The sequence below is a fragment of the Zea mays genome, chromosome 2, assembly GCF_902167145.1.
Source record: "Zea mays cultivar B73 chromosome 2, Zm-B73-REFERENCE-NAM-5.0, whole genome shotgun sequence".
NCBI classification, from domain to species: Eukaryota; Viridiplantae; Streptophyta; class Magnoliopsida; order Poales; family Poaceae; genus Zea; species Zea mays.
This window is the reverse complement of record NC_050097.1, coordinates 12,162,394-12,183,643: the sequence shown is the minus strand read 5'-3', so window position 1 is coordinate 12,183,643 and position 21,250 is coordinate 12,162,394. Positions and strand designations below refer to the sequence as shown.

General features: G+C 41.7%; 1 protein-coding gene across 2 annotated transcripts; it reads right to left on the bottom strand.

The window, feature by feature from the left end:
* Nucleotides 1-1,422: 1,422 nt before the first annotated feature.
* LOC103645972 (calcium-transporting ATPase 5, plasma membrane-type) lies at nt 1,423-20,554 on the bottom strand. Of its 2 annotated transcripts, none has more exons than XM_008670703.3 (35): nt 20,070-20,554; nt 17,193-17,309; nt 17,055-17,112; nt 11,559-11,659; nt 11,347-11,478; nt 11,176-11,265; nt 10,848-10,917; nt 10,484-10,554; nt 10,329-10,412; nt 10,165-10,242; nt 10,012-10,083; nt 9,591-9,674; nt 9,435-9,517; nt 9,247-9,355; nt 9,113-9,168; nt 8,996-9,038; nt 8,823-8,906; nt 8,570-8,707; nt 8,191-8,256; nt 8,003-8,101; nt 7,432-7,542; nt 7,191-7,358; nt 5,664-5,723; nt 5,364-5,525; nt 4,223-4,339; nt 3,957-4,055; nt 3,625-3,762; nt 3,369-3,469; nt 2,857-2,902; nt 2,648-2,782; nt 2,422-2,529; nt 2,238-2,329; nt 2,045-2,142; nt 1,837-1,908; nt 1,423-1,747 (listed from the first exon to the last, which is right to left on the bottom strand). In XM_008670703.3, exons 1-34 carry the CDS (start codon nt 20,202-20,204, stop codon nt 1,856-1,858), a joined length of 3,258 nt encoding a protein of 1,085 aa, XP_008668925.1. In that variant the 5' UTR covers nt 20,205-20,554; the 3' UTR covers nt 1,423-1,747; nt 1,837-1,855. The 2 variants fall into 2 exon arrangements, with proteins under 2 accessions (XP_008668925.1, XP_035821077.1); XM_035965184.1 differs by lacking the exon at nt 20,070-20,554 and adding an exon at nt 18,189-18,262.
* Nucleotides 20,555-21,250: the final 696 nt, after the last annotated feature.

Genomic DNA, 21,250 nt, shown 5'->3' with positions numbered 1-21,250 from the left:
GTATGGGGATGCAAGTTAATTTGAGATAGATGTGAGGGGTTATTTGAAAAAATATGACGTAGAACGACCGTTGAAACTGGTGCTTTAAGTATAGTATAGATAAGGGCATGTACAGTGGTGTTTAACGTGGGGGCTCTTAAGGTGTTTTAGGGAGTTATTTGCAAAAAAATCTTAGAGCCGTCTCTCCGTGAAGAGACGCCTCTGGCTCGTAAACCAAGTAACAACAGACGCCTCACTTCCCACTGTACGAATTTGTCGTCTGTTCTATCGATCTGATGCTATACAAATACATTTAATTCTATATTTATTAATAGACTACGTTTATAGACACTCCATTGTACAATATAGTCTCTTAGTTGTCTCCTGTGCTTGGAGAACCGTTTTGGTGTCTCTCCACTGTACATGCCCTAATAATATCTCATTTTCCAGCATCCTTTATCGTTCCCCCCATTTCTGATAAAAGGTATTCGTGGCAAAGTCCAGGTGATCTAAAACAGTTTCTTAGACGGTGACTGAGCTGCACCTTGCCGTCCAAGAGTGTTCCTGTGCACCAAGGGCCTATGGTACCTCGAGCACATGTAGATCATAATGACAGAGAGAGCGCTTGATTGCCAACCAAAACAAGTCATGACTACGTTTCACACCTAATCCAGTGGTTTGGCTTTGGAACCAAACATAGCTAACTACTGACCCAGCAGCAGGTGACCGCATGTAGCGTAGCGTAGGTACGAGACATTTGCGCGCGCGCTGGTACACAAACAGAGAGACAACAGAGGACTGCGTGCTACGCACGACTCGGAACAAGGCTTTGGAACTGAAAAATAAAGTCCTCATAAGGATGAGCGATGCATTTATGAGAAAGGGACGGAAGCGAACCGACGTTGTAAACGCGACCGCAACAGGTGCGGTGCGTGCGTCTTCATACTGACCTTTCTCTCGGATCGGATCTACAAAACCAGAAGCGGTTAAAACGTCAACGATAGCTTGAGATCGATCCACCCGGCCCGGGTGCGGACGGGACGGAGTCCTCTTTCTCCATTCCCGCGGGTTACTCAACTCAACGTGACCCCGGCCACTTGGTGCGTAAAAAAAAAGCACCCCTCTCGCCCGCTCTTCACTTTTCTATCGTGTCAAAGGGAGTCCGTCAACTGGTGCCAACCGAGGGAGGGCCTGAGAATTCATGGCGCTGTCTGCTGCTGCAGCTGCTGTCAACTGTCGCCTCGGCCCCGTGGGGCTCAACAATGAAACGCGCATGCGTGTAATACACTGGACAGCTGACAAGAAATATAGAGAAGGCAACGGCTTCACGTAACGGTACGTACGGACATGGACGCACAAGTGCACGGCTAAAGTACGAGCACGGGAAATTTTAGCCGGCCGGGGCAAACTTTTCTACGGGCCATGCTGGTCAGACACGTCTCGGGTTCCAACTCACCTTGTTTTCTCTGCATCGGAGGCTTCAAGGCACAAAGCCGACAGCGGGCGCCCACTCGTCAAATGCTATGGCACGAACACAGGCAGCTCCACCCACGAAAAGCATCCACGAGCCGCACTGGATGATGCCTAGGAAACACTGCGCGCGATGCTTTGCTGCGCCATCCAATGTTATCGCCAGCTCACTTTGCATAGAAATTTCTCAAATACACGCACCACGGCACAGAGTCTTCCAAGCTACAATATACAGTTGCGAACGAACTACAGCAAATGACAAGGTCTCATGAGAAGCCGAGTTGCATTTCCAGCCTTCCTGTTTGAAGTACAATAGCAATCAGTGGTAATCACAAATCCAACACGTCAAAACCCGGTAAGAAACAGCACAAGGTCATTGTTAGCAACCATCAATCTTGCTGACATCTCAAGGCTCGGGCTTGTTGTCTTCCTTATCATTAGAGGTTGCGTCATCAGGGGCTGCACAAACAGAACTGTCAGGGATGTGCGACAAAAACTGGGGGAAGAGGCAAAAGATGCTCTGATATATTTGATCACTCCACCATGCACTACTTAAATCGGCAAGGAGTAAAGGATTTTGCAGTGCAATGGCTACCTTGTTTGCTCCCCTTGCAGATACAGCAGCATGCAAAGAATTCTCCCAATGGACGTTTAGGAACAGGAATAAGCTTCCCCACGAATGCCAGCGGCCAGCTGCAGAGCAAATAAGGGAATGATCAGGCGCAATAGAGGGAGAGAAACGTGTCATGGTTCTATCAATTTCATCAGCAAGCATATGAAAACCTTACCCGAAGAAAGCAAGACCTATCGATACCAACCACAACTGCCAACTTAGCCTTACCGTTGAGGCAAACTTGCCAAGGAACTCAACGATAAGCGCCTAAATATAAACAGAAACAAAAGAATGTGAGAACAAAACACCTAAATAAATTTATCTTAGTTAAGAAAGGAAACTCATTCTAGAGATTCTACCTGGAGTACAACTGTTATAGCTATGATGCCAATAAACAGATGGTTCCCTGAAATGCCCTTGAATATATTCAGCTCATCTGGTTTACGCGAATTGAATTCGTTGAACACCTAAGAAGACAAAATTACACATGTCAGGCCACTACTGCGTTTGTTGTATAAAGCTCCGGAGCCGCATTAGACAAAAAGGCAGAAACATCTTTTCTAAGCAAAAGCTAAAACGCAGAACCTGGCAGAGAACAAATGTGTTGAAAATGAAGGTATTTTTCACTTTATCTGCATGTGCTGGATCATCATTTTTCAACTGCAGGAGGCTTATTCCCTTGAAGTTGAGAGTGAGGAGAACTGAAACTTGAAACAAAGCCTGAACAAAGAACAAGCGTTCAGTAGGAAAATCTATAACAAGAAACACAGAATACAACAGCAAATATAGCATACCATGATAATTAAGTTTCTCCACATGATATTTGTAATCAATGGCTCCCTGAAAAGGTGATGAGGAAACATTTAGCACTGCTAACACAAATACTTTTGACACTTTAATAGCAACATACAGAGATAAACACTGACATATATTTGATGCAACTGAAATGATCTAGCAATTAAAATTATCAGCAATCTTATATTTACAATCTGTTGCAAAATACTTCATCTGATCACAAAAATGTAGGTCCATTTAAGTTTGCCGTGAGTCAAAACGTTTTTTAACTTCAATATCACCAATAATTAAAATTTCAAACAGATTGGCAACATAAGATTGATGCTAGCAGATTCATTATGAAAAATTACTTAAGTTTTTCTATTTGGAATTTATAGATATTGCTGATTATTGTATTAGAGACCTTGTCAATGTCAATGTCCAATGGAATTGTGATCAGAGAAAGTAGTGTGTACAATTTACGAACATACACAGTTTAAACAATGCTACAAGATAGATGGTGATTCACTACCTTCTCCCTACTGGGGGTCTCTCCATAAGATGGTTTGTAGGTGGTTCTGTCGCCAATGCAAGGGCACCCAAAGTATCCATAATTAGGTTAACCCACAGCAACTGTCAGCCAAGGGAGCAAAAATTAGAATTCCACCAAACACGTCTTTTTAGAAATACTGTCTGGACATGCACAGAACTGAAGAAATTGCAGCTTTTACAAGTTAAATGATGATAAATAGTGCAACTACCAATAGATCTCAGAGCTGAACTCAAACCTGAACAGCATTCAACGGCACATTTCCAGAACTGACGGCAGCAACTACATTGATTATCAGAGCTGCGACGTTGACCGTTAGTTGGAATTGTATAAACTTCTGTATGTTTGCATACACCGAACGACCCCATCTGACAACCTGAAGCCAGAAACAAACACCATGAACTACAGTAGCAGAAGGCTAACAAAAAAATATAAACACATTTAGGGCTAGTTTGGGAACTCAATTTTCCCAAGAGATTTCTATTTTTCCCAAGGGAAAATGAACTAATTTCCCTTGGAAAATTAAAATCCTTTGGGAAAATGGTGTTCCCAAACTAGTCCTTAACGTACCCTCACGACTGATGCGAAATTGTCATCCAAGATAATAATATCAGAACTCTCCTTGGCAACTTCAGTTCCCTGAATGCCCATTGATAGACCAATATCTGCCTGCAAGTTTCAGAGTTCATTAACTACTACCGAAAGATGCTTCTTGAACATCTGTGGAAAGATGCTTGTGTAAATTACATATTAGGAACTTGGAAGTTCATGTTTAAAATGAGGCTCGTTTCATAGTAAAACATTAGAAATTTTATAGGGACTAGTAGTCCACAAACCTCATGCAGTGCTGGGGCATCATTTGTGCCATCTCCAGTAACAGCAACAACATGACCTCTTGCCCTCAGTGCCTTAACAAGTAAAAGTTTATCATTTGGTGAAGACCTCCCCATCACCTGTAGCCATTGTTAGAGCATAAATTAACCCAAAGATAAAAGTAGATAGTATATCTGCATTTGCAATGCATAAAACAAATGAAGATTTATATAAGAACTTCAGGAAAATAGCAAAATAGATAGGCACAAAAGACTGAGCATGGTTGTATTTTGTAATTTTTTGGTCATCAGCGGGTAGCTGGCTCCAAATAGATTAAGGGATTATTACCCCATATCATGACATTATTTGACCCACAAATATTGACACACGCAATGAAGTATTGAGTCAGTGCAGGTAAAGTAAGGAATTGCCCATTGGTTAGAGTCTAGACAGCATATGTAATACTACAAATAACTGAATCACAGCGAGTTTCTTATTGCTACATAGCCGCACAGGTCAATTTTTTCATCAAATGTGCTCATTTGCATGTTTTTCATCAAATATTTTATTTCTCAAGTTGATAACCTGGGCATAAGCAATGTCACAAAACGTGAGCAACAAGAAAACTTGCCTGTTACCACAAAATTTCACATTGGGACATCTGGTTTGCACTAGTGTACATAATTTCTGTTACTCGGCTGAAGGGCCTCTAGGCTGAGTCACTTAGGTGGGTCTGAGTTGTTCTCAGGTCCTTAATTCGACTTTCCATTAGAGTGAATTTCAAGTTGGGGTTAAAAAATCTTCTCGGATGTCCCATGACAAATAATGGCATAAGGCTCAACCATGGTCACGGTCGTTCTCACATAAGCTATGATACTGCTGTGTATGGGTGGGACAGGGGTTAGAGGATTTTATCGATCTGCGTGAGAAGATCTACTTAATACAATGACAGAGGCCGTCTTACCTCCTCAAATCTGAGTTTTTTTATTTTTGTGACTCAGATATGGATATAGGTGTTGGGGGGAGCGAGGGAGGGGAAGAAGAGAGACAAGAGGGGGAGGGGCTGAAGCGAAGAAAAACAATAATACATACTAACCACAGAAACTATTACAGTAATATCATAACAATGCAATGTTAGGAAAATTGCGAGGATAATAAACATACAGATATTTTTTCAGCAGCTTCCTCCCTTTCTAAGTCTGACAGCACCCGGAATGCTTTTCCTTCAATGATGACAGGCTCCAACACATTGGGATCATCAAGTATCCCGCATTCCAGGGCAATGGCTCTCGCAGTTTGAAGATTATCACCAGTAACCATGCGCACCTAACAATTCAAACAAATAATTTTCAAGTAAACATCTCCAGACGAAGCAAAGATACGGATTATAGAAGATGACATGAATGGCGACCTATCCCTTTTGGATGCATCTAATATAAAAGTGACGCAGAAACATGAAAATACCTTAATGCCAGCTGCCTGACATAAACGAACAGAATCTCGAACTCCTGGACGGCAGGGATCCTGCATCAGTTAACAAATGTATATTACTGGTATATTCATGGCGACGGCTAACAGAGGCAGTACACTGTTAGCAGACTAAACGTACAATATTTGTTATATAAGAAAGGGAACAGAGAAAAGCAAACATCAGTCTTATATCACATGGTTACTAGCACATTATTCATCTAGAGACAGACAACATAATTTAGAAATCAAGGTTGTGGAAAAAAACTAGGATACAAATTGATTTCTAGTGTTGTTCATTGGTTAAAGTTGCCTTTCCATCCAAACAGTTCATACAGACAAATGCTGACAAATTCAGTGACTGAAGCTGATAAATAGACCAATTCCAGATGTACGGTCATATTGAGGTCTAAGGGACATAATAACAGGGTTAATTCATTTACAAGCAAGAAGCTGAGAATTAGACACATAATAACAAATACTCAGTGTGAAATGTGGAGCAAATACCATTAAAAAAAGGTAGCATTAGCAATAAAAAGGAGAAATGGAGTGCAATGCATCTATCAGAATATTAAAAAAAGCAGCAATCAAAACTCTTGAATTCTACACAGAGACGGGGATAACGATGAAGATGTTATCCATGGAATCAAAGCAGGGTGGATGAAGTGGCGTCAAGCATCTAACGTTCTATATGACAAGAGGGTATCACATAAGGCAAATTTTATAGGGCAGGAATGTATATGGTGCAGAATGTTGGACTACACAAAGACTCCATGTTCAGCAGATAAGTGTTGCAAAAATGTGTGTTGCGTTGGATTTGTGGTCATATAAGAAGGAATCGAGTTTAGAATGATGATATACGTGATAGGCTAAGGGTAGCTCTAATTGAAGAAAAAGTTTGTCCAACATCGATTGAGATGGTTTGGATATGTCCAACATAGACCTCCAGAGACGCCAGTGAGTAGTGGAATCCTAAGACGCGATAGCAATAAAAAGAGAGAAAGAGAAAGACCGAAGTTGACATCTGAAGAAGAGGAATAGTGTGTTTCTGGTTGCAGCGGAATAGAGTGGTTTTTGATAAGATAGCCCCCTCTATTAGCTCAGTGCTAAGAAACTTCCTTGATGAGCTCTCTTGTTGGGTGATGGCTGGAGCTAAGCAGCTAGGTAGTCTTGCTTTAGCCGACACCCTCTTAGCGCCTAGGTAGTCCCTGGTGGTTGTAGTGCGTTTGTGTTGTGTGTGTGTCCGTGGGTTTTTTTTTTGTAAAGCTTGTTCTCTCTTTTATCTATAAAGATGTGCGGTTCTCCTGCGCTTTCAAAAAAACATCTGAAGCAGCAAAAGGAAACTTGAAAGGATGTGATATACCCAAAGATTTAGCCTTCAATAAGAGTGCATGGAAAATAGTTATCTATGTACTCGAACCTTGAGTTGGTTTCTATTGGGTTTTAAACTCTATACTACCTCAACTTGCTTGGATAAAAGGCTTTATTGTTGTTATAACCAAAACTCTCAAATATGTTATGTACCTTTATTCCCACAATTCCAAGCATAATGAGGTTATCTTCAGGCAGTTTCCACTCTGCCCTCTGATCTTCGTTTGGAACATCATCCATCTCATGAGTTATATAGGCAAAGGCAACACAGCGGAGGCTAGCCACAGCCATATCTTCAATGAATTTCTTGAATTCAGCAATCTGAAATATTAATAAACTAAGATACTGTACAAATGAAAAGAACGAACATGAAGTTCCCTTAAAAAATATATACTTTTTCAGGAGTCATTGAGTGCTTCGAACCATCAGTGTCAAGCCAGCTTGTGCATGAATCCAAAATGATTTCAGCTGCTCCTTTCCAGTGTATATGGACTTCAGGGCCATCCTTCAAAAAAAAAAGGGGAAGTGATTAGACATTGAAATATTCAAAATACAAATTGCCAGCTTAACCAAAGGAGACACTGATCAAGGAAGAAAGTATCTGCTTCTGATCATTATTTTGTTTTCATATTTTTCCTAGAACTAGCAGGAGAGTATCCATGATTGCTGAATACAAGATTTGAAGGATTAGGTGTAATGTAGTTAATAATTCAAACATAATTAACCTGTTTTAAAAAAAGGAACCCTAAATAGGTGGAAACTGAAATGCTATCTTTCAAACAGTACGAAGATTTTGAAAAATTAAAGCCGTTAAAGGCATATCAGATACCAATGGGCCAACATGCATGCACCCTTTCAACCCATCTGTGGTAGGGTAAAAAAGAGAGGATCTAGCACAACGTTATGACTTAGGTCTTCAAGAGATATCACACAACATCTTCAGGGTTGCAGATAATTCAAATTACCAGGTGCACTGCAACCCCACCTCGCTTTTTCTCTGAGTTGAAAGGAAATACATGAAGAATAGATGACTTCAATCTTGTTTCATTGAATTTCATACCCAGCTGTAAAAATGTGCCGACCATGATTAGCAATAGCAAGAGATTAACCTATAGAAGGATCTCTGTGACTACTATAAAGGATCTTTTTGCACCTTTAGCCCCCAAGACAATATAGCCTTTTCTGTAGGTGATCCAGTCACCTCCGGTTCTTGACCACCCTGTAGAACATAAGTCAGAATTCATGGCCCCAAGAAAGTACATGTCTGTTCATGCTCTCCTGATAATTGTCAAGCCAGAAAAAATCAATTGAACTTGAGAACCAAACATAAAATTTCCTCTGAAGATCACTACACAGGCATGCATGTGCAATAAATTCCAATAAAAAAATTGTAAGGGTGCACATTTTATCTAACCACTGAGTGATGGCGCATAGGGATCACTACGAAGCTATATCTTTACTAAAACCTGAAATCTCAAATGCATATGCAACCACATATGCTTTTTCTTTCTCCACGAATGGAGATGACTAACCTCGGGCTCAAATATGCTTCCAGAAGTGTTCTGTGCAATTCCTTCAACAATCAGTGATGTGACATCAGCAGATAACATTTGTGCATTATCTGGTGAGTCCATCTTCTTTCCACCAAAATATGCCTCAACAACAGTCATCTTAAAATCAACCAGGAAGAAGAGAATTTAAAAATCAGGGCCAATCAGATTCAACAAACAGAATTATCTGAAACATGTATGTCAGTATGTATAAAGTGAATAAACACCATTGCACCTGATTTAAAGTTAAGGTGCCAGTCTTGTCACTGCAGATTGTTGTGGCAGAACCCATCGTTTCACATGCAGAAAGCCTCCTGACCTACATTCCATAGGAAGTGAGCGTGCAAAGCATTCAATGTCGGATCAAGTAGTATGACAAAACCAAGGTATAGAAAGTTGGGAACATACCAGAGCCTTGTCCTTCATCATTTTGCGCATTGAGAAAGCAAGCCTGACAAAAATAAAGTATGTTGAGTGGCAAGGGACGAAAGGGCTGGCAGAAAATAACACACAAACCATGCTTACGTCAGTGTGACAGCTAATGGTAGTCCTTCTGGAACAGCCACGACCACAATAGTGACCTATTTACACCTCAAGATGGTGAGCCAAAAACTGTAAGCACTAAAGCAGTATGCATAAACAGAGAACAGAATACCTACAGCCACTGTGAATATTCTAACTACTCCACGTATCGTCTGGCCTACACCCATCTTCCCTTTCACATATTGCACAGATCCGTCAGGATTATAAGTATGCCCAGTGAAGTACCTACGAGAAAACAAGGTGATACAGATTGATGTAGATAAACAAAGTAGACGGTTAGCACACTAAAATATGCCAATTTTACCTGGCCAAAAGTACAACCAGAACTGCAAGGGCAACAGAAAGTCCAACCATTCCAATGAAAGTAGCGACACCATTCAAACGAACCTGCACCGGAACAACAAAGGCATGTAAAGGAAATAAACTCGCGCAAAGGCTGGCAACAACAACAAAATCAAACCTGGAGTGGTGTCTCTTCACCCGAATCTTCAGATATGCTTGCCATTAGCAACCCCCATTCAGTGTTGACTCCAACAGCAGTTACCTGGACATTACAACAGAATGGTTCAGTTGATAAACGCTCTACACTGTTCCAATCACTACTAGTAATTAAAGAGGTAATAGGCATATATCATATTAAACTATTAAAGTAAGTTTGACACTGGAAAGTAACAACAGTAAAGTTTTAGCTCAAACTTTGACCAAGAGAAGTACTATTTTCATGTACCTTTATCCACTGTTTTCTTCTACACATATATGAAGTCGAATAATCTAGAAGAGTATTAAGTATTGTTCAAGACAAATCTAAACATATAATTTTCAAGTCAAAATTTCAGACGCTTGGCTGGATTCCTGTCCAGAAAATTTCAAGTCAAACTCACCAGCATTGTGCCATAGCCATCGGCAACTTTGCAACCTGACATTAGAAATGGCGACTTTTGATCTTTGTGTACCTTCAAATAACCCACATGTGGCCAAGTTAGGTTCACAGGTAAAGTGTGTTACTTCCAAAGCAGCATATTGGAGTAGCTTACAATTTTACTTTCTCCCGTCATGCTTGATTCATCTATGGAAAGAGAGTGGCCATTGATAAGGATACCATCAGCAGGGACCTGGCAAAAAAAAATAGGGTATCCTTAGAATTTAGAAGTAGACACATGACTCAGAAATGAGGCTCATGCTCAGTGGCCTTCTCTACCTGGTCACCAATTTTGAGAGGGACAACATCTCCAACAACCAAATCATATATTGATACTGTGATTCGCCTTCCACCTCTAACAACCTGAATGATTTGTAATGTTATTTGGGATCAGTAAAGAAATCGATAGCAATATATGCGCCTCTAGTCCTCACCTCCAAACGAATGTTCTGTTTTTCTTCATTCAGATTTTGAAATTGTAGTGATTGCTTGTAGTCGCTGATAGCTGAAAATTAACATGGAAAAATAATAGCCACTAGATTTGAGCAACTGTACACAAACCGTAAAAGGAACTGTTGGCGCTGAGTAAGAGGTTTTATTTGAAGTTTCAGGCATGCATACTTGACTTCAACTTTGTTGCTTTAGGCCACTACTAATTTTGCATCATTATATGTAACTTTTCACATGCTTGTTATTAGTTTTATCATATATTACTTGATGATTTGATGTGAATAGAAACACACTGCTTGTTATATGACAAAGAACACAGAAAGTCAGAGAAAAGTCATAGTGGCACACCTGTAACAAATACAACTAGAAGAACAGCAAAGGCAATGCTCGCTCCATCATACCAGCCTTCTTTTATGCCCTAATATCATCATATTCCAATGCAAAATAAAGGAACACAGATGAGCAATGTAATCAATGTAAGCACATGGAAAGATATAAGGCAATATGATGAAATCTGCATAAGAAATGCATGTGCTGGAAAGTAGATGAAGTTGGATAGATTTGAAATAGGATACCCACAGAAGGGAAAAAGAATAAAACAACTGTTTCAGTGTGACAAAACACAGTTGACAATTTTGTACAGTTAGGGAGTCAGAACTACAGATGTGATGCCCACCTCTGTTGTTATGCCCAATGCCAGTGAAACAGCAGCAGCAACCATGAGGATGATTAGCGTCAGGTCTTTACAAGCATCCCATACGAAAGCCTAAACAAGATGTTCAATCAGCAGGTGTGACTAACCCAGAGAAAAGAGAAGTACTATATCATAAACGAAACCTTAGCATACCAAAAAACTTCTTCCTTTCTTACGAGGATATGTGTTTGAACCAAATGTATTTTTCCTTGCTATCAAATCTGAGTCATCTCCACTAATGCCCTTCTCCGAATCGGTTTTTAGCATATGTGCTACACCAGAAACCTGCGGAGGAAATTATAAGGTTGATGAAGCTATCACAGGCAACTAGTGAGGTAGATGATTATGAACCAGGATTAGCTCACCCCTCCATATTGCTGCAGACCAGAGTAGTTGTGATCCCTTGTCAGTGCTGTAATCTCGTCTTCTTTGATTCCAAAGCCAAGTGCACCATCAGCAATCGGTACTGCAGAAGTCAGTTGAAAACATATTAAAATAATTGCAACAACCGAATATCTTTTGTTTTACTACGCATTGAATAAGGATCGCCGGCACACAACACATAGTACGATGCAAAGAAGCAAAGCAAGCTCCTATCATGTCCTACCATGTCCTTGTAACAGTGGACGCACTAACCAATTCAACCCAAAAGCTTAAGTTGTTAGAAGAAGGTAGTCAATTCAATTATACACTTCAACATCCCGACTCACGTGCAGTCAAAGAGAAAGGCACAAACGTGGAAATAAATGAGTGGATGCCCAAATGATGCCTCTGTCGGGACTCGTAATCGAGACCTCTTGCTTTGCCACCACCATCGCCAAACTCCGCGCACAGGCAACTGATGTCAAAACATTTGTGCCCATAGTTTGGGACCCCATCTACTCCCACTACAATCGCTGGCGCGACATCGTCCTCCTCACCAGTGGCGGGCCCAGGATTTAGAGGATGGGTATTCGAATTTTTTTAGGGCTAGTTTGGAAACCCTATTTTTGTAAGGGATTTTTATTTTCCCAAGGAAAATGGGGGACACCATTTTCCCAAGTGATTTCTATTTTTCCAAGAGAAAACAAACTAATTTTCCTTGGGAAAATAAAAATCCCTTAGAAAAATAGGGTTTCCAAACATGATTTTTTGGAAGATTAAAACATGTCTATCGACATATATAGTTAATTATATATATAACCTATAATTAAGCACAAACACTATGGTCATAACTGATTCAATAACTAGTCTACTAAACTCAAATTTCATACAACTATTTCAAAAGTTTTAAATCTAAATGCATCTATTGGTTGTTGCTCAGTTGCTGCCTGGCTGCTTCTCCTCTTTGGCATTTTCCAATCGCTAATGCCCCATCTGCAGCCCAGTACTGCAAGCAGCAAAGCAGGGGAGGCCAGGTCGGGTGCCCACTAGTTGGTTAGGCTTGGACATTGGCACGATGGGACCTTGCCCCTGGTTGTATGTCCTGGCACGCGGTGACGCCATTACTTAACATACGATGCAACAACGAGGCCAGATGCAACACAATGATAGTTAGTCAGTCAAGTGTGGGCACCTAGCTACACCGTGGAGCCACGATGTCTCAACGGAGGTGTTGGTGTCTCCATGGCACATGGGGCTGCAAGATGTAACCACGACTTGGTGGCTGACACATCTGGTGGCTCTGCCATGGTGCGACTACAATAGGGTTTGGGGATTTTTTTGTCGTGAGGTACTGAAGTGGGCTTTATCGCTCCATTGGGCTTCATGGTCCACGACAAACTATTGGATTAGTTAGATATGAGAGGTATGAAGGAGATATTTTAGTCCAAATTAACAGAATTCCTTTATTTATTTGATTCATTTTTTATTTTCCATGCATATGCACTATATACATGTATATATATTGAAGTTTTTTTGCCAAAAATAATGGGTATTCATTTGAATACCTTTGAATTTAATGGGGCCCGCCCCTGCTCCTCACCCCCAAGCAGTACACTTTCACCGACCACGTCCTCTAAGACGTTGCCTTCCTCGCCGTGCTATCCTAGCGTCACATGGATGTCATCCTCGTGTCATGGGTGCTAGGCATGCTCTCCTCCAAGCTAATGGAGTCTGCCGACCACGGCACAACACGTCATGGTCTCACATCTAGATCACTATCGAGGCGCAATCCCTCTACAACCGTGAAGCTCGCGTTCTTTGCCTCGACGCTGATTTTCGTGTCTTCTTGCAAAACCTCTCGATCGACGACTACCATCACAATATGCGACCTTTATGAGGTCATCCCATCTGTGATAGCACCCTCGTTCACAATGTGCTACGTGGCTTAAAACGAAAAATTTTCCAAAATGAAGGCCCACTGCAAGCCCTCTTTCAATGAGGTACACAATTACCTCATCCTCGAAGCCGACTCCACTGCGCCAACACCACCTCCGGCGACCGCCCTCGTGCTACTCCGGCGACTTGGCTCCCTCGCACTACCTCCACTTGTGCCTCGGCGACGCCCCATGGCAAATCCACCGCTCCACGGCACCCTCTAGCAGCACCAGTTGCAGCTCTGCTAGTGGAGTCCACCAGCGCTATGGCCCTCGACCTACAACCCATGGATATGCCAAATCACCATGTGGCCCAGTCTGCAGCAGTACGACGGCCAGGCACCACGTGCGCACGTAACCCAGGCCGCATACCTTTAGACTCAGTACCACTCGTGAGCTCTACAGAATTTTAATTTGGTTTGTTATGGTCGGTGGGTCTCCCTAGTTATCTTGTTATTCTTAATGACTGCTCGCATTACCTTTAGACTCGATTCAGTTTGCACCATTCAAATCCAAGACATTTCCTGCCTTGGCTAACCTTTTCACTTATGTGAAGACTCGGTTCAGTTGCACCATTCAAAGTGTTCAGTGTGACAACGACCACGAGTTCAATAACTCCTTAACTCACACTTGTCGTCCTACTCCAGATATAGTGCCCATACACGTCCTCTCGAAACAGTGAAGTCGAGAATATGATTTGTTGCATTAATAACATCATATGTTCGATGCTCCTTCAGGCCTCCCTAGCCCCGTCATATTGGGTTGAAAGCCTTCAAACCGACACATACCACATCAATCGGCTAGCCACCAAAACATCGGCATTTGGCACCCCACCACCATTTTGTCCATTTTGGTACACATCTGTCCTAACACCACCACTGGGTTTCGGCTGCACATGTTACTCCAACATGTTTGCCACCACGCCTCACAAGCTAGCTTACAGATCGAGTTTTTGCGTCTTCCTTGGCCACTCCAGTAACCATCATAATCTGGACCTCTCGTCCAACAGGATCATCACTTGCCACCAAGTGGTCTTTGACGAGACTTGCTTTCCCCTTGTTGGCTCTCCAGCATCATGCACTGACCAAGACTTCTCGTCTGAGTTCGAGGTTTCAATCTTTCTGATTGATCAATCCCATGCAAGTACTCGCCTAGCCTGGCACCTCGTCCGTCGTGGTTGATGTTGTTAGAGTGGACGCATTAACCAGTAACAGTTCAACCCAAAAGTTTAAGCTATTAAGATAAGATAGACAATCTACTTATACACTTCAACACCTCTGCTCACATGCAGTCAGAAAGAAAGGCGCAAACGTGGAAAAAAGGACGGAAGCACAAATTAAGCCTCTGCCAGGATTCAAACTCGAGACATCTAGATATGATACCATGTTAGAGTGGACGCACTGACCAGCTCAACCCAAAAGCTTAAGCTATTATAAGTTAAGCAATCCACTTATACACTTCAACAGATGTGACCCACATCACACTAGCTAAAGTTGTTAACGCCCCAGGCCTACAACGTCTGGTGGCGCCCTTGCCCAACACGCCTACAATGACCTAGACTTCGCCCGCACCACGTGCAACCTCGTCGCTAGCTATGCCCCATGTAGTGTGTCGACTACCCTTTTGCTGATGTACAACCGCCCTGTTGCACATGCTCCCATCCCGACAACACCCTCACCTTCACAGCCCATGGCTTCTGCACCAATCCGGCTTCCGCCTGGTGTCGCCCCCTCGCCAATGGATGGCTATCCACGACAAGTCTGGCTTCTGCATGCCAGCCGCGTTCAGTGCGACGGTCCTCTCACCCGTTCCAAAGACCTATCGCAATGTCCTCACCGATCCACATTGGTGGCGCATGATGAAAGATGAGTATGACACCTTGATGTCCAACAACACGTGGGATCTTGTCCCACATACTTTCGACACCAATATCATCACTGGCAGGTGGATTTTATGCCACAAGTTCCACATCGTTGGGTTGTCGATGGCCTCACCCAATACCTTGGTGTGGATTATAACGAGACTTTAAATCCGGTGATCAAGCTTGCAACTGTTGATACCATTTTGTCCCTTGCGCTCTTTCAAAATCGGGCGATTCACCATTTCGATGTCAAGAATACCTTCTTGTATGGCACTCGCACTAAGACAATCTACTACTCACAACTCATAGGTTTTGTTGATCCTACATAGTCCCATGTGATTTGACATCTCAACAAGTCCTTGTATAGTATGAAGCAGGCACCTCTCACTTGGTATAGTTGCTTTGTTGTGCACTTGCTCATTTCGGGATTCATTAAGGACAAGTCTGACACCTCCTTGTTTATATATCGCCATAGGACCGATAGGGTATACTTACTATTATATGTGGACGTCATTTTCCTCATTGCCTCCAACCAGGATCTCCTTCGTTGCATAGCAATAAACTTCAGAAGGAATTCTCCATGAAGAATCTCAATATCCTCCATCACTTCCTCCGTGTGGCTATTCAACAGCGTTCTAAGGGCCTTTTTCTTTCACAATGATAAAACACTTTGGATGTATCTGTGCGAGCTGGCATGACCAACTGCAAGTTGTGCAACACACCCGTCGGCGCTCATCCCAAATTCTCCTACACAGTCAGTGCACCTGGCGATGACCCCACTTTGTATCTCACCTTTACTCGACCCGATATATCTTATGTTGTGGGTGTCTCACCATGCATGATCCTCGTGACGTTCACCTATCTATTGTTAAACGCATCCCAACACTATTTACAAGGGACACTTGGTCACAATCTTCTTCTGCCCCCATCGGCGACCTCTACTTTGCTTGTCCGCACTGATCCTTAATGGACCAGTTGTCGGGACAATCTTAAATCTACTCGATACTATGTTGTGTTATGTGGTGACAACTTAGTATCCTGGTCCTCCAAGCGACAGAACACGTTGTCCTGCTTCATTGCTGAGGCTGAGTACCGGACGGTTGCAATTAACGTGGCCGAGGCTTGTTAGCTTACACCGTTGCTACAAGAACTTCATAGTCTCCTAACGTCGGTGGTGTCTACTTATTGCCCAACCCTGTTCAACATGAAATCAGTAAGCATATCAAGATCGATCTCCACTTCGTTCATAAGTGTGTTGCTATTGGTGATGTCCGCATTCTCCATGTCTTGAAGACATCCCAATTTGCTGACATCTTCACTAAGGGGCTTCCTAATTCTATTTTTTGTGAGAGTTTTGTCCTAGTCTTAATGCCTATCGTGTAGACCATTCTGACTACTGCGGGTGTAAGAGAATTTATCTCTTTTTTTCAGGTGATTGGTTGGTTGCCTTATGTGCCTGATTTCCCGGACATTATGTGCCTGATCCCCTGAATCACCTCCCTGATCATGTTTCTATGAAACAGGAATAGGAAGATCATCGGTAGAGAACTATATATTGTACTTTTGATATTCAGTTGATTGCAAGCAATATTCACGCTGATCAGCAGCAGTTGGGAAAACATCTTACAGGTATTATGCAAGACTATTACAAACAAATTTGCAATCCGTTGTCAAAGGACAGTGAGTAAGCATTAAAATCGAACCTTTTGTTTCTTCAGACCGAACATGGACTCGGCCAGCCTCTTTGAAACGAAAAGCAGCCTGCATAAGGACATATAAACATAAGGTAATACCAAAAGATAAAGTTAAGGAATGATGAAAATTTGTTTCTAGTAAGATACCGTTATAACATATGCCTTTGCACGAATTTTTCTCCTGATTTCCTCATTTTGTTCCTCCTTTTTCAAATCGAGTGTGTACCTAAAGCGCCTTGATGCATTCAGCACAAGGGCTGCTTGCTGCAATAATATAAGGTATTAAAAACCAAACATATCAAAAGAATGATATCAAGCAAATCAATTTAGCAAAGGAAAAATGTTTAGAGAGGGAGAAGCGAGCAGAGAGGGAGAAGCAGGTAGAGAGGGAAAGGCTGGCCGCTAGGAGAGGCGGCTGGGACTAGCAGGGAGTCGGCTAGGAGATAGAGGGAGTGAGGGGAGAGAAGAAGTGGGCTTAACCAAGTTTTAATTGGCTAGTTGGGCTAGTCTTTTTCTTTTATTTATCTTTTTTCTTCTTCATTATTTTTTTCTTAAATACTTTCTCAAATATCAATTTTTAGTTTTTAAATATATTTAAGTTGTTGCCTCGCCTTACGCTTTGTCGCTTAAAAGTAAAAGGGGGTCAGTCACTATGGTTGTGACGAAAGATTCTAGAGTCCAAAACTTTTGGACTCAGTAGAACTAACATCGAATATATGATATGACTTTGGCACTACTATAAAAGAGGAAGTAAATGTTAATTTAAAAGGTCAAATAGTGCCAAAAAAGGATAACTTCCGGTATTTATGATCAGTGCTATAGAGAAACATGGATATTTATGAAGATGGTAGCCATATAATCAAAGCAGGGTGAGTGAAGAGATGTCAAATATCTAGAGTTCTATGTGATAAGAGGCTACCGCTCAAGCTAAAAGACAAGTTTTATAAAACAACGATTAGACCTGCTATGTTGTACAGCGCAAAATACTGGCCTACAAAAACACAACATGTTCAACATATAAGTGTTCCAAAAATGTGTACATTGCGTTGAATATGTGGCCATATAAGAAATGGATAGAGTCTAGAACGTTGCGTTAAATATGTGGCCATATAAGAATGAATAGAGTCTAGAACGATGACGTACGTAATATGCTAGGGTAGCACAAATTGAAGAAAATCTTCTCCAACATCTGTTGAGATAGTTTGGACATATCCAACGAAGACCTTTAGAAACACCAATACATAGTGAGATCCTAAGACACGGTAGCAACAAGAAATTTATTATAAAGTTTAAGTATTGCAATTCTCTTGAGGTTAGCTCTATTATTTCTGTTCAAGATCTCTTTTTAAACTCTATAACTTATCTTAAGTGGCATGCTGCACGTTTCAAATAACGGGTTAGTTAAGAACGTATTTTATGACTTAAAATGTTTATTTTAAAAAGTAAAAAAGGTGAGTTAATAAAATAATATGATAAGCACAAGGGCTTTAAAAGAAAAAATCCATAATAGTCGATATGAATAAAACTTTAAAAATAAAAATTTAGATTTATGACCTCATATAAATCATGCAATAAGAGTCACCATGGTTAGTAGTAAGATTTTAAAGTAATTATATATTAAAATATATAGAGATGTCATTGAAAGAAAAAAATATATAAATTGGTTCCTTAAAATGGTAATTATTGAGTTTATGATAACTCGTATACATTATATATAATATATTATATCTATTGCATTAAAGAAAAGTAAAAAATAGTATGATATAATTAATTAATTATTAATGAGCGCTCTATTCCAACAAACTACGATACGTTTTAAGTTTCCAAATATATAACTTTTGCTATATACTTATACGTAGCATCTAACTTAAATGTATTATCTACATACATAGTAAAAAATATATATCCAGAAAGATAAGATGTATTATAATTTAACGAAGGGATTATTAAACATCATCTAATTCTTATATCTTTTAAATTATAGTCCAATTAAGAGCATGGATTGATGGACGACTATAAATGTTTGATAATTTAGAATAAAGGAATTTTTAAAATCACCGAGTTCTTATACCCACTGGAATTCTAGCGGGTTAATGGACTAGTATATATAGTGTCAGTGTCTACACCCAGAGTACAAGCAATATCCGTTTTCAGAAATTGTAAGGCATTAATATCACGAAAGGGGTACAGACGTACAGTGACCCAAACCTAACGCAAGTGCGGGCAAATCCTTGCAGTGGAAAAGCGCCCGTCTAGGATCAAATCTGAATAAAATGATTCAGTACCTGACGCGCATTGGTTAAAGGCCAAATCTAAAGGACGCGTCGGACCACTCAAATGCAACAGTGCAAAAAGGGTAAGGAGATGAATGAGCACGAGGAAAGAGGTTTGAAATAAAATCGTAAAAGGCGAATCTGAAAGCAAGCTGGAATGCTAAATCAGTGCTGAACGTCTAGCGTTCGGAAGAAATTACCCCGGTGAAGACCATCGAATCAAATGGACTGAAACAGCTGAAAACCATCTACAGATAACTGATGGAACGCAGCTAATGTGATATCTAATTCATCTTCTTCTCTCGAGAGAAAAAAAAGGATCCGAATTCAATTTGAAAGGGGAACCGGGTGAAGAAATAATCCGAATTGGCGAATTCACGAGCCCAAACCGCGAGTGAAAGCGCAAGCAGAAGTCCCATGCTAGCGACACGCTGCTTCAAACCCAGCCATGATGAACCCAAACCAAATCAGATACACCGCACTCCGCAGAAGTCCCTTGCAAAAACCAAAATCTGACGGCGAGCTCGCCAGCGCGAGTGGGTTGTTCTTCTCCCCCCAAACAATTGAGAGCTCCGCCACAGACACACATCCAACGCAGGGAACGAAAACTGGACGCTGCTTCAAACCCAGCCACAATGAGCCCAACCCACTGGAGACACACCACACTGTGCAGAGCTAGACATCACGCCACGCCGCCGCCGGAACGCGCTCGCGACAACAAATGGCGACGAGCGTGGAGGAGCGTGCTTACCCGCCACTTCCTAAGCCGCTCGAGGGGTGCGCCCTTCGCGGGGATGTCGAACGGGTCCGTGTCGCCGCTGAAGCTGCCCCAGCCGCCGCTACTCCGCCGCCGCGCCAGCCCGCCGCCCGACGACGAGGACTCCATCTCGGCCCGCACTTTACTGGCGACCCAGGCGCCGCAAACCCACGGCACCGTCTCTCAGATTATGGGACGGCAACCGCTCGGAGCTGGCTCGTAGAAGGTTCCAGGCGAGGGTGTTCGAATTTTGGAGAGGCCTGCAGTTTTGGAATTGGTTTGGGCTATAGAGGGACTCGGGAGTGTGTTTTATAGTTTGAACCTTCGAGTCCAGGTTTCTTTTGTTGAGCCCAGGTGTCTCCACTCCATCCAACCATTTTCGACTACGCGCTCTCTCTGCACATTCTGCTAGGCTCTATCAGCTGTTCGGCCGTTCAGGTGCCACCGGTGGCGTTTGGCTGAACGGATCAGCGTCGAATGGGGGCTCAAGCACTGTCGGAAAGCAGATATAACTCCAGAGAAATCTGTATGCATGTTGCAAACATGACCACTATAGAAAGCATTGTGTACGTCGAGGGAGCTTGTGGATCTGCGGCTCAATAACGTCGACGTGTGTTTAGATATTTTGAGAACACCAGCTGTATTTTGCCTAACAGTTGTCACTCCTAGATATTTGCTACTTTACATATGCCGCCTTTAATCGTTTCCACACGGGCAGTGTTGCCTTTTTTTTGCAGCTTAAATGGTGCTCGCTATCGACGTGCAAAAGCGTACGGTTCGATTTCTTTCCTGGGCAAGGTAACTAGTGGAAGTTATATCAGGATTTATTCGGCAGAACTTCTCCGTTATTTTATATGGAAAAATCGAAACAATTTATAATCAATTGATTATTTTATAGTTTTCGTATGGGCTCGATTTTTTCTAATATTCCCTCCATTCTTTTTTATTCATCATGTTTTAGTTAAAAATAAATTAGCTGAGTAAAAAATAAGGATGTAGTTATTATAAAATATTAAGAACGAAGGTAGAAGTAGAAGTTATTATAAGTAGTTATTTTTATAAAATATTTAGTGTGTGTTTCGATCCCGAAGTTAAAACAAAGGTGAGAAAAGTTTGGTTTAGCTCTGGGTCCAAACATAAGGTTGCTCTGCTCCTTGAAAAATAAAACTAGTGTT

Excerpts from the sequence above, each read along its gene's own strand:
- LOC103645972 (XM_008670703.3), bottom strand. The coding sequence starts at position 20,204 with ATGGAGTCCTCGTCGTCGGGCGGCGGGCTGGCGCGGCGGCGGAGTAGC. Across the intron at positions 10,555-10,847 it reads TCTAGTTGTATTTGTTACAG|CTATCAGCGACTACAAGCAA; the intron begins GTGTGCCACTAT and ends GTTAATTTTCAG. Across the intron at positions 8,257-8,569 it reads GAAGCATATTTGAGCCCGAG|GGTGGTCAAGAACCGGAGGT; the intron begins GTTAGTCATCTC and ends TATGTTCTACAG.